The sequence below is a fragment of the Rhinoraja longicauda genome, chromosome 2 (assembly GCF_053455715.1).
Source record: "Rhinoraja longicauda isolate Sanriku21f chromosome 2, sRhiLon1.1, whole genome shotgun sequence".
Taxonomy (NCBI): Eukaryota; Metazoa; Chordata; class Chondrichthyes; order Rajiformes; family Arhynchobatidae; genus Rhinoraja; species Rhinoraja longicauda.
Genome location: NC_135954.1, coordinates 77819891 through 77835786, shown reverse-complemented (window position 1 = coordinate 77835786; position 15896 = coordinate 77819891). Strand labels below are relative to the sequence as shown.

The following is a 15896-nucleotide window of genomic DNA, read 5'->3' as shown; positions in this document are numbered from 1 at the left end:
ACAATCTTTAACTGTAATAAAATCTCAATATGCTGGAAAATAAATTAAGGACTTGTTATTTTCCAAAAATTAACTGAATTAACTGTCAGCTATTTTGAGCACTTCAGAATAAATCCAAGTAGTGTTAAATAACAGGGATTAATGTTGGTCACTGGTCTCATACATACAACTCTGCATATTGTTTTGATGCACAAAAAAAGCCGTGTAGCTTAGATTATTGAGCCTCAGCAAACTACATACTCACTTCAGTCACTCCAATTGCTGTCATTTTTCTACAATTAAAGACGTTGATCAAATGGTCGCTCAACAAATCCCAAATGCATATTTCAATTTTCTTTTGGATTCAATTTTCTCAGAGCATGACACACACAAACATTGCAATTAAATGTCATGCCTAATAAAAAACTAATTGCCTTAGGATTGGAGCATATTGCACCGATTCACTTGACTGCATTCTTCCAAATTTGAGTTACATTTGGAGCATTATATTTGGGTGAGGTAGTGGCTGAGGGGTCAATGAAGTTAGCATAAATGGAGGTAATTGAAAAGTTGCATTGCACATTTAATACTAGGTAATTGCATTTGCTAGAAAATATTTCCTACAATATATTTTGGCCAAATGAATAAAACAATGAGCAGCAATGCTACAAATTCTTGGTTTCATTTTTGACTTAAAAACACAGTACATGTGGATGTAATCAACAGTAAATGTGAAGACCATAATGTACATAACTCATTGATTTCACTGAACATGAAAGAGCATATGTATAGTGGAAATAACAATACATAATCTCAACCAGCAGTTAAAAGCACTCTAAAAATAGCACGGAATTCTCACATAAAAGTAGTTCCCATTAGACAATATCTTCTGAGCTGCAATGAAGATTGCTTTGTTGATTATAAAATAACAAATTCCAAAAGAATTTGTGGAAGAACAAAGGGGGAACTGGCACGGGAGGGAGGGATGTGTATCTTTGTAAGCACCCTTTATGGGCGACTATTTGCATACCGTGACAAGGTATGCAAGCAAAGAATTTCACTGTGACTTGTCACATGTGACAATAAAGTATTCAATTCAATTCAATTCAAATGGAATGCGCTGTTCCAATGTTAAAAAATCTCTCCCTATTTAATTTTTGGATATAGGAATAAAACAGGATAATTATTAATTGAATACTACCTGCAACGATGCACAATGGGGTCAGAATGGTTGGTGAAAACCACTGAATAATTTGCTGACCAACAAAAGCATCTCATGACAACTTTAAACAGGAAGTGATAAATATGAATAAATTACCTGTTCTTACACAGATCATAAAATATACAAGTTGTTCCAAGGCTACAATGTGGAAGTAAACGAGGATAGTTGTTTTAAGAATTTAATTGCATTTACAACAAAATATCAAATTTGTAACTTTTGTCTTTAAACCTGGGAGTCCAAACTAAACATTCCTTTTTTGTAACAAAGAAAAAACACAGCAGTTAAAAAAATATTACGCGTGATAATCAGTTTTAGCAGAGCATTTTCACCTCGTACAAGTGAATGGTACGATAATAGTACAAGTGAAAAATCAAAACAAAAAACGGCTGGAAATCTGAAATAACACTGTTGCTGTAGAAATGAATATTACCCACATTTTGTTTCCTTTCAAATTTCCAGCATTTAGCTTTTGTAGGAGCAAGCAGTTGCAATGTATAAATGAGGCCCACACAAGTGTTGACAAACAGGCAGGCAGGACAATTCTGCAATTGCACATCAAACAGAAGATTGCTAATTATATTATGTGACTACATAACAAACAGCATTCATCAAAACTCCATGTTCTTCAGAACCAAAATATTCTTCCACCCCACATTTTCATGGAGGTATTCGGGTATTTCTACAGTGGTCCACTCATTCAGTTTATAGCTATTTTTTCTTTAATCTTTTTTTCTCTTTTTGTGTTTTGGTTCTTGTGCACAATCAGTGGTCCCTGATTCATCCTGAGTCATTTTTTTCTTCTTTTTACTTGGTTTACTGTAATTAGGATAATCAGTGGCATTATTTTCATGAAATTCGTTGTCTGTGTTTGGTTCCTCAGTCCTTTGCTTTCTCTTTTTGGATTTACGTTCTACATTATTTTGAAGGTCTCCCATTTCACGTTTGGAAAAACTCTTATCTGAACTCGTGCAGCTCACAGCCTTTTCTATTACCTCTTCACATTTTTCATCTTTTTGTTTTTTCTTTTTCTTCTTTTTTCCAGCAGCATCACCATCTTGCTCAACGCTGTCCTTTTCCAGCAATTCTTCAAAATTTGCACCATATGGTGCCCGTACACTAGAATAGAAAGCAACAAATCATTTAAGTATAAGCTAAATACATTGTCAGAGACCAACATTTTTAGGTTTTGATCACAAGTCAGTCAAATCACAAGTAAACTCATCCAAGTTTTTGAAGTCTGTGTTCCAAAACTAGCACTATTCACTGCAGCAGATGTGGGACATTCCGAATTTAATTAACGTCTAAATACTTTCCATCAACAGTAATAATATCCATATGGGTAAACAGGTAACCAAAGGAGCCACCAACAAATCTGATAAAGAAACAGATTGAATTTTTTCTGAGTACTATGTTTGCTCTTGTGCTGCTGCAGCTAGGAAAGAGTTTAATTGTTCCGTTTTGGGATAAATGACAATAAAACACTCTTGGCTTCTTGACGATGTCTGTTAACATTCAGCTATGAATTTCTGTTCTCTCCAGTCCAATACCACCAGCTAATACAATGAATTAATCTACTCATATCCTTCAGAAAAAACATCAACTGTAAGCCGGCAACAAAAGCTTGCACTGTGAACTTGGTGGTGGACCTGCTCTTGGCAGCAGCCCACTATTACTTCAAAGGTAGTTCGGCATTATCAACCCTCTGGGAGGCAAGGAAACCAGGTGATTTTATGTGACAGCAGTATTTTGATGAATTTCAATGACTGATGCTTGTTTTTTGATTTTTTTAAAAACTGGAAATAAAATTCTCAGATATTCACGCTAAGATTTGAACTCATGCTCTCTTGATTATCTGCCTGTCACCAAAACTACCACACCACTGAATTCTGGTTACTAGTGCGATCCTGTCGGTAATAATTGCAATCTGTGGAGGAAATGGACAGACACCATTTCAGGTCGGGGCCCTTCTACAGACTTACTTCTGAAGGATCCCAATTCAAAAGGTTGCTTGTCCATTCCCTCCACAGATGCTGCCTGACCGCTGAATGCCTCCAGCACTTTGTGTGTTTGACTCAACATTATAGCATTTGCAGTTTCTTGTGTTGATGTTTGCAATCTGTTTGCACTCATGGGGGCACAAGGGATTGCAGATGCTGGAATTTGAAGCAACAAACAATCTGCAGAAGGAACTCAGCAGATCAAGAGCATCGGTTGCGCCAAAGGAATTGTTGATGTTTTGGGTCGAAACCCAGAATTAGGATTGAGAGTGGAGAGGGAAGAGAGCCAGTATAAAGAGAAGACAGGAGACTGAGGAGACTGATGAGACAGGGACTAGTGTGTGGAACGAAAAGAGATGGCAGAAGGGGGAAGGGTGGAGTTAGACCTAGTCAGCTCAATGATGAAATAAGGCAGACAGGTTTACTTTTGTCTGGAATCTGATAAGGAAGGTGATAATGGGAACCATTAGAAGAAAGATGAAGGCAGATGGTTCCCTTCACCCACTCACTTCATCCACCATCTGCCTTTTTCGTTTGCCTCCATCTGTCATCTACCCGCCTGTCACCCAACTCCACCCATCTCCCTCCCTACCTCGTTACATCTGCCCACCATACTTTACCCTTCCTCAGTCCACTAATCACCCACCAGTCCTGTATTACTATCCCCCTTTCTTCTTTATGCTGGCTATCTTCCCTCTTCAGATGCAAAGTTTCAACCCGAAAGGTCGACAATTCCTTTTTCTCCCTCAGGTGTTGCTTGACACACCAGTTAATTCAGCAGAATGTCTGTGGCTGTTTATACTCATCCTGGCTTATTATTTTGGACATTTTGCTGCAACTTTACTGTGTTTATAATCAGAACCAAATTCAATAAGGACCTCACATTTATCTGTAAAATCAAAACAGAAGTCTCAGACTCACCACAAAATATTTGTACTCAAACTAATCACCAAATATTAGCAGAGCAGGGGTCTCCAAACTATGGCCAGCGGGCCACATCTGGCCCACCAAGAGATTTTATCCGGCCCGCCAAGAGATTTTAACACGTTCCGTGCTGCAGCTCGGCTTCCCTCGTCTTCTCCAATCAGCGCTCCTGCTCCGCGCCTCGCTTCTTGCGGTTCTTCGGCTCCTCGTCCCTCCTGCTGGCCCTCCAGCCCTTCTCCCCACTCGCCCACTCCGCCAGCCGGGCTGCTGGGCTCCGCTTCCACTTGGCCCGCACTCAACACCTCGAGGCTGGGGCCATCGAGCAGAGCTGTGCCCTGGTCCTCCGCCTCGGCTCCCAGCGCCCGGCCCAGCTCTCGCTGCTGCTCGGCCTCCGCTGCCGATCGGCCTCTTCCCTGCCCCTCCTCCTTTTCGGGCTCGACATTCCGCTCCTCCTCGTCTTCCTCCTCCTCCAACGCCGTCGAGCACGACCTGGGCCCTTTGCCCTCAGGCCCCAGCCGGTCGCTGACCTCCAGCGCTCGCTGCTTCTGCCTCTGCCTCTGCAGACCTCCAGGCCCCTCGGCTCGGATTCTTCCCGCTGCTTCTCTCCCAGCTCGCTCAACCCCGTCTTTTCCTCCTCTTCCTTCTCTTCTTCTTCCCCGGTCGGCGGACCTCTACTTCCCGGCCCCCTTTCCCCTTCTCCCGCCGGCTGGCCAGATGTTTTCCCAGCTGCTTCTGGCGTCCGCAAGCTTGGCAGCCCTTCTCCCGGTTCCTCTTTCTCCGGTAGATCCACCAGCTTCTTCCTCATTTTTTACAGCACAAAAATGGACCATTTTGGCTTTTTTTTTCAAGGAAAGAACGTACCTGTTGCATGTGTTACTAGTGTATGTCGGAAGCTGCCATGTACTCCAGATGGCTTGAATTTCTTCCATTGGTTTTACTTAAGTTCTTTTTTGAGTTCATTAAATTTATAAAACTGACATTTCTTTATTATTTTCCTACGGCCCGCAAAAATGTGCCAAATATATAATGTGGCCCTCATGCTGAAAAGTTTGGAGGCCCCTGGCATAGAGTATAGAGGGAATGCTAACTTAACTGATCTATTATGCACAGTCGTAATAGTTCTGTCTTGATCCCACTTTCTAATTTCAATTTCACTACTTTCACTCAACAACTAGGTGTGCCTCAGCTAGGCAGTTGCAACTGGCTTTTTACCCGACGATGTGAAAAATCGCCCAGGTACATCCTGTTCATAAAAAGAACAAATTAAATCTGGCTAATTATCATCCAATCAGTCTACTCTCAATCAATAGCAGTGCTGGACACTGTTATTGTACTCTAACTTGGCATCATGTTCGGCACAGACATTGTGGGCCGAAAGGCCTGCTACTGTGCTATACTGTTCTATATTCATTAAAATTCTATTCACCGATGCCTGGTTTGGGTTTTGCCTGGAACACTCCGCTCCAGATCTTATGACAGCCTTACCTCAAGCATAAAGCAAAAAACTAACTTTCATTGGTGAGCTGAGATTCACAGGCATTAATATCACAACAGTATTTGATCAAGGTTGACACGGATGTGCTCTGGTCAAACACAGATCAATGTGCAAGAAACAGAAACCACTCTGTGGTTGGAATGGGCACACTCAAAAGTAAGATGGGTATTTTTGTTGGAAGTCAATCAGCCCGAGATTGAAATAGAAAATGGTGTAAAGATTCACTAAATCAGGCTGCATATGAAAAGTGAAATTAAAAGGTTGGTTTGTCTTCTCATTGTTCCATTCTGATGAAGGCACTTCACTTGAAACTTCAATTCTATTTATCTTTCCACAGATGCTGCCTGTCTTACTGACTGTCTTCCTCAATTTCTGTTTTTATTTTAGATTTCCACAGCATTTGCAGTCTTTTGAGTCCGCTTCAACATCCTTCCTTCTTCCATTTGGCCAGAAGTGGGGAGGCTTACTGTTGATTGCATGGTGTTTAGTTTCATTGATAATTCCTAGCAAATGAAGCTTACACTTGCATGCGGTTAGACCAGACAAGATTCTGGCATGGGCTGGTAGGCAGAAGTAATATTTTTGCATCATCAATGTAATGGCTGTTTCCAACAAGAGTCAAAAACCTGGCTTTGAAATTCAAGGTATTACCACATTAAATACCCCATCATCGATATCCAGGGAACAACAATGACCAGAATCTCAGCAGTTATGAACCAGCCATAAAAATAACTCTGCTAAAACAAGGTCAGAGGCTGGATATTCTGTAGCAAATGAATTACCTCTTGACATCCCATCTACTGTGCAAATGCCCGGCATGTAATGGAATGCTGTCCACTTGCACTGATGAATGAAGGAGCCTACAACTCTATTCATGACAAAGCAACTGCTTGATTGGTGCTCATTACCATTATAAATATTCACTCCTGCATCATCAGCACTTTTGTTACAGTATGTAATATCATTCAAAATGCGTTGTAGTCACTGGCCCTGGATATGCCAACAGCCACGGCCTTAAATCAGTCAGCAATTCTTGATACAAAAGTGTGGAATTTTCTTTGCTGAGAGGATTTAGGAACATTTATAATTTTCTACCCAAGAGAGTGCTGTCAATGTTTCATGGCTGAGTATGTTCAATGGATTTTTAGGTATTAATATATCTTGGTCAGCATAGACGAGTTGGGCCAAAGGGCTACATAACTGACTCTAAAAGGAATATCTGCCGTGATCTTACTGATTGGCCGAGCAGGCACAAGGGGCTGAGGTGTCCACTTCAGGTTCATTTTCTTATTTCTTTAACTCCAGTTACTTTTGAGTTTTCAATGTCCTAATTTCTATATAATAATAATAATAATACATTTAATTTATATAGCGCTTTTCAGGAAACTCAAAGACGCTTTACAGAGCAACAAGACATAAAAACAAACAAACAAAAGATTTGTCCAGACGGAGAAGCGGCGAACAAACAGCGCCAGCGTCCTCTCACATCAGGGTCCGACAGTAAACAATAAAGAACACAAGACACACAATTACAATTTATCACAGACAACCATCACAGTGATTGCTTCAAGCACACCCTCACTGTGATGGAAGGCAAAGAAAAGTCTTATCTCCTCCTCATTCTTCTCCCGTGGTCAGGCAGTCAAACTGCTGCCTGGAGGCGATCGAGGCTTCCGACTTTTGAAACCCCCGCCGGGCGATGGAAGGCCCCAGGGCCGAGCCGAGCAGGCCGATGAAGGTCCTAAGCCCCCACTGGGCGATGGAAAGTGCCGCGGCCGAGCCACGCAGGGCGATGAAGGTCCTGCGAGCGGGTCGATCGAGCCTTGCGATTCGGGGCGGTCGACGCTGCTACGGCTGGAGCTCCCGAAAGCCGGTCGCCAGCCAGGGACCTGCGAGCTCCCGATGTTGCGGTCTGCAGGGCCCACGGCCGAAGCCTCCGAGATGGTAAGTCCAGGCCCTGCGACCGGAGTCTTCAAGGTCGATCCCAGCTGGAGGCCGCCGACTCCACAGTGTTAGGCCGTAGCGCGAACGGAGATACGACACGGAAAAAGGTCGCATCTCCGTTGAGGAGGAAATTTAGAAAAAAGGTCCCCCCCCCCCCACATATACAGAGCTAAACATAGGTCGACATACATTTAAACGGTAACAATAGACAAAAACAGAAAAAAGACAGAGAGACTGCCGGTGAGCCGCAGCCGCAAGGCGCAGCCACGCCCCTCTTATGAACCTGAAACAACTCTGATAATAAATGCAGAGAGAGCAGAAAGATGTTTGTGTTCAAGTTCAATTATCTTACGAGAAAGCCAATTAGGTACAGATTGAATCATTCAACAAGTTCTGATATTGCTGTTCACAACAGTTAGCTATGAAATTCTAGGCAGATGAAGCAACGACATAGCCATTTCCATTATGAGAAAGATGAAATTCCGCAGCAAAAATAGTAAAATGATGCATGTTCAGTGTATATTCTCATGAAATTGGCAAAGTTCTAGTCATGAAATGTAACTTCTGAGAATACAATTTTAGTTTAGTTTAGTATAGTTTAGAAATACAGGGTGGAAACAGGCCCTTTGGCCTAACGAGATTGCGTGACCATCAATCACCCCCACCCCCGTACATTAGTTTTATCCTATATACTATGGACAATTTATAGAAGCCAATTAACCTACAAACCTGCATGTCTTTGGAGTGTGGGAGGAAACCGGAGTACCTGGAAAAAATTCACATGGTCACAGGAAGTGCAAACTCCGTCCAGACAGCATCAATTGTCAGGATCAAACCCGGGTTTCTGGCATTGCCAGGAAGCAACTCTAACGCTTCACTATTATGCCACCCAATTTTGATAAAATTATAAGATTCTGAAATATATCTACATCACAAAAGAGGTGATGCCAGCCTTAAAGGTGAATAAATCCCACAGGCCTGACTAAGGGTATCTGAGAATTTTGTCAGAAGCAAGGGAGGAAATGGGTTGGGCACTTGTCAGAAATGTTTGTATCTTCCTTAGCTGCAGGAAGATGGGATGGTAGGTAATGTTGCACCTTTGTTTATGAACGGTTGGACGGACAAGCTGGGAAACTTGTCAGGCCAGTGACTCTATGATCATTGATGGCAAAGTTACAGGAAGGGATCCTGAGGGATAGGGTCCGTCTGCATTTGGAAAGGTAAGGAATGATTAGGGATAGCCAGCATTACTTTGAAAATAGGAGATCGTGTATCATAAATTTACGTGCCAAAGCCAGGACATGGACTTTTACAGGACTTCTGCCACGATCACAATGATAGACTGAACCGGTAGGCGATACAACATGGTAAATGAGTCAATTGGATACAAATTTGACGGTGGTAGAAATCAGAGGGTGGGTAGTGGATGTTGTTTTCAGATTGAAGACCGTGGCTAGTGTCCTGCAGGAAACAGTTTATCATCTATATTAATGATTTAGATGAGAATGTAGCTGTCATGATTAGTAACTAACTCTGGGCAATTACCTTTTATCCAAACGCCCTCGAATGCACAGTACACCGGCAGCATCAGTATCCAGCTGTAGAACTTCAAACTCCAGTCTATCTCCTACTTTCACCGCAAAGCTTGGCCAGATTCCATTTGCATGATGTGGCTTGGGAATGGAAGCATTAAAACACCCATGTACCAGGCAACCAAGATGACTCGGAGCAACTTTATTCACCGTGCCCTGTAGAAGTTCAGTAGAGAATTAACCTTTTGTTGCTGTGAATGTTAAAAGAGGACAAGTACTATATCTTATTTTAAAATTTGAAAGATGCTGCAAACCTTATTATACAAGAAACAATGAAAAAACTTGTAATTTTAAACACCTTCTCCATTCTTAATTTTAACAATGATTACGAAAACTCGTGGTCCAGACTACTCATTTTACCTGACTGAAAGCAACTTATTATGATTAATTTTTAATTTTTCTTCAAACTGTTTTAAGGCAAATGCTTTAATATTTATAACCGGATAAAAATTCATTCATAGCTCCATAAAGCAGGAAACCAAAAGAACCTCTCTTGGCCCAGCTGTGAACTCTGCACCGTTGGGACTAATTCCACTCTCCTGCCCACAGAGTCTCTCAAGCTAAGCAAGACTGTTCACAATACTGCATTGTTTTCACTCCCCGATGGCAACCAACCACATGAACCCATTTGCACCATGACATCAATGCCAACCACAATCTTCCCAGTCTTTTTGTAGCTGAAACCTTATCCTTATTGTTATTGCCATCAGGATTTCTCTACCATTAACACATTTTCAAAACAACACCTGCTTTCAAGGCAATACTTATTGGGGACCTACACTTTTGTTTATTTATTGTTTACCACACCACATCCACACTTTAAAAGACGTTTAGGCAGGTATACGGATAGGAAAGGGTTAAAGGGATATGGCCCAAATGTAGGCAGTTGGGACTAGTGTAGATGGGACATCTTGGTCAGCATTGGCAAGTTGGGCTGAAGGGCCTTTTTCCATGCTGTATGACTGTATTTCCAAGTCTAAATACATTCTTACTCCTGCATCATTCTAAAGCCTTTCTTAGTAAAAAAATGAAACTTACCAGCAGCTTCTGTCCAATTTTGGGCCTGAAGATGACAAAGTCAGCTTCAATGTTGAGATGTATATACCCTTGGTCATCATAGATGTCACCTAATTCTCCAATTAACCTGACCTTGTCATATGCAACTGGGACACCCTGCAGACTAAAATAAAATGTTGAAGGTTATGAAATTATTCCTACAGAATCTGTTCGGACTAATTCTATACATACAACTACTTTGAACTATATATTTCAGAAAGGAGGTTTGCTAAAAATTGTATTGCAATCTGAGCGCAAGCAGCTTACCACACAGAAAGCATCTTATAAAAATAATACAGCTGGAAGTATTTTTCATGTCCATTATGATAAATCATAAAAGATGAAATGAAGATGTAGCATACATGATGGAATTTATAATATCAGCCATTTTTCCCCCATTAATACTGAATGTTGAATCAGGCCTGAAATTGAATGTGCGTGACCATGAATGGCGAACCCCAGCCTCAGCCTGCCTGCATCTGCCCCAGCTTACCCAACATACGTTTCATCAGTTTTGGCTGAGCCATCAAACAGATCTTCTGGGACAAAGGAACAGCACTGATGGGATCTGTGGAAGTAACCACAGGTCATGATGTCGTCTCCAATCAACTTCCTTTCCCTCCCCCAATAAGAGCAAGTTTTTGTTTCCCAAGAGAGCAGTCTTAACCCCAAGAGACAAGAGTTAAGAGTGTTTAACTGTCACATGCACTGAAACTGAATAATGAAGTTCTTAGCAATTAAATTCCCTGGGCAGCAGCAGCACATGTTCCCATCCACAGCTCAGCAGTGGAATGAGTCAAAAACTTCAAATTCCTGGCCGTGCAGATTTTTCGTCAAACTGTTTTAAGGCAAATGCATTAATATTTATAAAGATTTGGCATGCTGACAAATAGTCTTTTGAACTTCTATAGCTGCATGGTCGAGACCACATTGACTAGTTGCATCACGACCTGGTTCGGCAACACAAACGTCCAGGAACTAAGAAGATTGCAAAAAGTGGTGAATGATGCCCGGTCCATCACAGGTAGCGACCTCCCCATCCATTGAATGGATCTACAGGACGTGCTGCCTCAAAAAGATAGCCATTATCATCAAGGACTCATACCACCCTGGCCACACTCTCATTTCATTCCTGCCAACAGGAAGAAGGTTTAGGGGCTTGAAAACTAATATCCAGGTTCAGGGGCAGCTTCTTCCTCACAACCAACAGGCCATTGAACACTACGAACTCCAACTAAACCTCAAACTGCCTTATTTGCACTGGGGTATTGTTTTTATCTCTGCAATTTATTATTTGTTTGTTGTTATATATTGAATTTATTGTAGATTTTTTTTAGAGATAGATACAGCGCAGAAACAGGCCCTTCGGCCCACCGGGTCCGCGCCGCCCAGCGATCCCCGCACATTAACACTAGGGACAATTTTTACATTTGCCCAGCCAATTAACCTACATACCTGTACGTCTTTGGAGTGTGGGAGGAAACCAAACATCTCGGAGAAAACCCACGCAGGTCACGGAGAGAACGTACAAACTCCGTACAGACGGCGCCCATAGTCAGGATCGAACCTGAGTCTCTGGCGCTGCATTCGCTGTAAGGCAGTAACTCTACCGCTGTGCCACCGGTATTTTTGTTGTTTACCTTAGTGCTTACTGAGTTCTATGTTTACATATCTGTTGTGCTGCTGCAAGAATGAATTTCATTGTTCCATTTTGGGACATATGACAATTAAACACTCATGACTCCATGGGATAAGGGAGACCCACTGCAGATTGATTATGCTGTAAAACCTACACATTGGCCTTTTCCAGCAAGGTCGACTTCCTCCTCGTGCAGAATGACATCTGCACCCCTAATGCTCTTGCTAAGAGCAGTTAGCTCAATACGGAATGGGAAACTGGTGCAGTGCACACCAGGTAGTACCTTTGTTCACCAAGCCAAATCTAATTAACGGCTAATGTTAATTACGAATAAAATCATCAATCGATGCAATCATTTCAAGGTTCAGACCAGGTGAGAAACTGCACTATTGAAATGCACGCGACTGTGAGCCCAAGATAATGGCACTGCCTTTTCATTAACATTACCTATCAATTACAGCATGTTACATAATCACTTGAACAATTTTTTTTGCCTAAATGCTTTCATTTATTTGGCTGTAGGCATTCCATTAATAAACTATGGAATGTCCACAACCAAATAAAAAAAAGTCTGAAGAAGGGTCTCGACCCGACATGTCACCCAGCCTAACCTTAATGCATCATCCCAGCACCAGGCCATACACTCAAACATACAGACTCCACAATGTGACTACACTGCAACCCTATATGCAGGTGGTATCCAGGTATTGCCAACCATTCCTGATTTCTGTCCGCAGGCCATCCACTTCTCAATTTGCATCCCAGATTCAATTCCCTCACCAAACCAATCTTGGATCCAAAACTCCCCTACTAACCTTACCTCCCCAAACCTACCACCCTCTCCACATTTACCTTTTACCCCTGTTCAGACTCTCCTCGTCTATGGTCTTGGACATTCCCCAGGATGTTGCTTGGATTGAAGGATTTTAGTTATGGGGAGAGATTGGATAAGCTGGGCTTAATTTTACTGGAGTGAAGCAGGCGGGCAGGGATGAGGAGGAACTGACACAAGTGTCTAAGATAACTTGAGGCATGGATACGATAGTCAGAATGTTCTTCCTTCTGGTAGGGATAACAAAAAAATAGAACACTTACTTTTAAGATGACAAATTTTAAAAGGGACAGTGGTTCATATTTTTCCCACAGCCCTCACAAAGTGTAGTTAATATCTGGAATTCAAGATCAGAAAAGGTGGTGGAATCACATACACTATGATTCAGGCATTTAGACAGGCACTTGAATAGCTAAAGCATTGACAGATGCAAATCTATTGCAGGAAAGTGGCATTAGTGTACGCGGGTAAATAGGTAAGCGTGGACATGATGGGCTCATCGTTGTGTTGTACAACTCTTTGACTCAAGTCCCTGAAGTTTTCCCACTGTTTCTTTAACACCCTCTTCATCCCCCACCCCATATCCAGCCATCATTTTCCACATCCTCCTCACCCCTTTTTCTCCCTCCTTTCCCTTTGCACTCCCTCTTCCCCCTTCTTCCATTCCTTCTCCTCTTCCTCCCCCTCCCTCTTATAGCAACATAGAAAATATGTGCAAGGAGTAGGCCATTCGGCCCTTCGAGCCAGCACCGCCTTTCAATGTGATCGTGGCTGATCATCCAAAATCAGTACCCCGTTCTGGATTTGTCCTTATATCCCTTGATTCCTTAGCCCTAAAGGCTAAATCTAACGCTCTTTTGAATGCATCCAGTGAATTGGCCTCCACTGCCTTCTGTGGCAGAGAATTCTACAGATTCACAACTTTCCGGGTGAAAAGGTTTTTCCTGATCTCAATCCTAATTGGCCTACCCCTTATTCTTAAAGTGTGACCCCTGTTTCTGGACTCCCCCAACACCGGGAACATTTTCCCCGCATCTAGCCTGTCCAATCCCTTTATAATTTTACATATTTCTATTAGATCCCCTCTTGTCCTTCTAAATTCCAGTGAATACAAGCCCAGTCGACCCATTCTTTCATCATCTGTCAGTCCCGCCATCCCGGGAATTAACTTGGTGAACCTCAACACCAAGAATTCCCTCTCCCCCCCCTCCTCTCCCTCTCCCCCCTCTCCCTCTCCCTCCCTCCTCCTCTCCCTCTCCCCCCCTCCTCCTCTCCCTCTCCCCCCCCTCCTCCTCTCCATCTCCCCCCCTCCTCTCCCTCTCCCCTCTCTCCATCTCCCCCCCTCCTCTCCCTCTCCCCCCCTCCTCCTCTCCCTCTCCCCTCTCTCCATCTCCCCTCCTCCTCTCCCTCTCCCCTCTCTCCATCTCCCCCCTCCTCTCCCTCTCCCCCATCTCCCTCTCCCCCCTCCTCTCTCCCCTCTCTCCCCCCTCCCTCTCCTCCCCCCCTCCCTCTCCTCCCCCCCTCCCTCTCCTCTCCCCCCTCCCTCTCCCTCTCTCCCTGTCTCCCCCCCCCCTCCTCTCCCCCTCTCTCCTCCCTCTCCCTCTCCCTCCCTCCCTCCCTCACTCACGTCTCCGAGAAGCGGAGCAGCTCGGTCTTGAGCTCCCTCTCGATGCCGCTCCTCTTGCGGTTGAGGTAGCGCGGGCAGAGGGCGAGATGGCGCCGGCATGTGTCGAGCACCAGGCAGGAGAGCGGGCTCTGGATCAGGGCGCGGGCCTGGGCGAAGGAGAGCGGAGCTCCGGGGCCGGGGGTGGAGGGGAGAGCGGGGCCTGGGGTGGAGGTGGCCGGAGCCGGGGTGGAGGGGAGAGCGGGGCCTGGGGTGGAGGGGAGAGCGGGGCCTGGGGTGGAGGGGAGAGCGGGGCCTGGGGTGGAGGGGAGAGCGGGGGTGGAGGGGAGAGCGGGGCCGGGGGTGGGGGTGGCCGGAGCCGGGCCCGGGGTGGCCGAGAGGTCGGGGTCTGGGGTGGGGGTGGCCATGCTGCCGGGCCCGTCTTGTATCTGCACCGGCAGCGTGTTGTCGCACGTTTGCGGGTCCCGCCGCAATGTGCGTCGGCGCCGGCAGGTGGCGCTCTGGCGGCTCCGGGCAGCGCCAGCAGGGGGCACTGCGGCAGTTCCCGGCCTCTCCGCTTGGGGGCGCTCTGGCGGGACCGGGCAGCGCCGGCAGGGGGCACTGCGGCAGTCCCCAACCTCTCCGCCTGGGGGCGCTCTGGCGGCTCCGGGCAGCGCCGGCAGGGGGCACTGCGGCAGTCCCCGGCCTCTCCGCCTGGGGGCGCCGGCTCCACTCAGCTGACAGCAAAATAATGGGTAGGAAGGAAGTGCAGACGTGTAGGAATGTGCAGATGCTGGTTTAAACCAAAGGCAGACACAATATGCTGGAGAAACTGAGCGAGACTGGCAGCATCTCTGGAGAGAAGAAATGGGTGACGTTTCAGGTCGAGTCCCTTCAGACTGAGATTCAGGGAAGGGGAAAATACAGAGGTTAGGTGTGATCAAGGAAAACGTAGAATAGATCATTGTTAGCTAGGAGAAGGTAATTCGTCCCTTCCCACCCAAACCCCAAGTACTTTCCCCTGCAACTGCAGGAGATGCAACACCTGTCCCAATACCTCCTCTCTCGACTCTGTCCATGGACCCCAACAGTCTTTTCAGGTAAGGCAGAGGTTCACTTGCACCTCCTCCAACCTCATCTACTGTTCCAGGTATGGACTCCTATATATCAGTGAGACCAAAGGCAGGCTTGGCGATCGGTTCGCTGACACCTCCACTCAGTCCGCCTAAACTTACCTGATCTCCCGGTTGCTAAACACTTTAACTCCCCTTCAGCCCACAATGTCTGTGCCAAACATGATGCCAAGTTAATTTCCTCTGCCTGCACATCCATTTCATGCAATTCCATCTAAAAGCCTCTTAAACACCACCATCATATCTGCTTGCAGTGTTTCCAGGCACCCACCACTTTCTGAATAATAAACTTGCCCCAGGCATCTCCTTGAACTTCCCCCCTCTGACCATAAAGTTATGCCTTCTAGTCTTCGGCATTTCCACCTTGGGGAAAAAGCATCTGACTGTCTACCCTATCTGTGTCATCCAGAATTTTCTATACTTCTATCACGTTTCCCTTCAACCTCTGGTGTTTCAGAGAAAATAATCCAAGTTTATCTA

The 15896-nt window shown here is 44.8% G+C and overlaps 1 protein-coding gene across 2 annotated transcripts; it reads right to left on the bottom strand.

Annotated features, from left to right (window-relative positions):
- Positions 1-639: 639 nt before the first annotated feature.
- polr1f (RNA polymerase I subunit F) lies at positions 640-14713 on the bottom strand. 2 transcript variants are annotated; one of them, XM_078428767.1, is made up of 5 exons: positions 14308-14713; positions 10703-10777; positions 10192-10333; positions 9107-9309; positions 640-2317 (listed from the first exon to the last, which is right to left on the bottom strand). In XM_078428767.1, the coding sequence occupies exons 1-5, from the start codon at positions 14709-14711 to the stop codon at positions 1921-1923; spliced, it is 1221 nt and encodes a 406-aa protein (XP_078284893.1). In that variant the 5' UTR covers positions 14712-14713; the 3' UTR covers positions 640-1920. The 2 variants fall into 2 exon arrangements, with proteins under 2 accessions (XP_078284893.1, XP_078284902.1); XM_078428776.1 differs by lacking the exon at positions 10703-10777.
- Positions 14714-15896: the final 1183 nt, after the last annotated feature.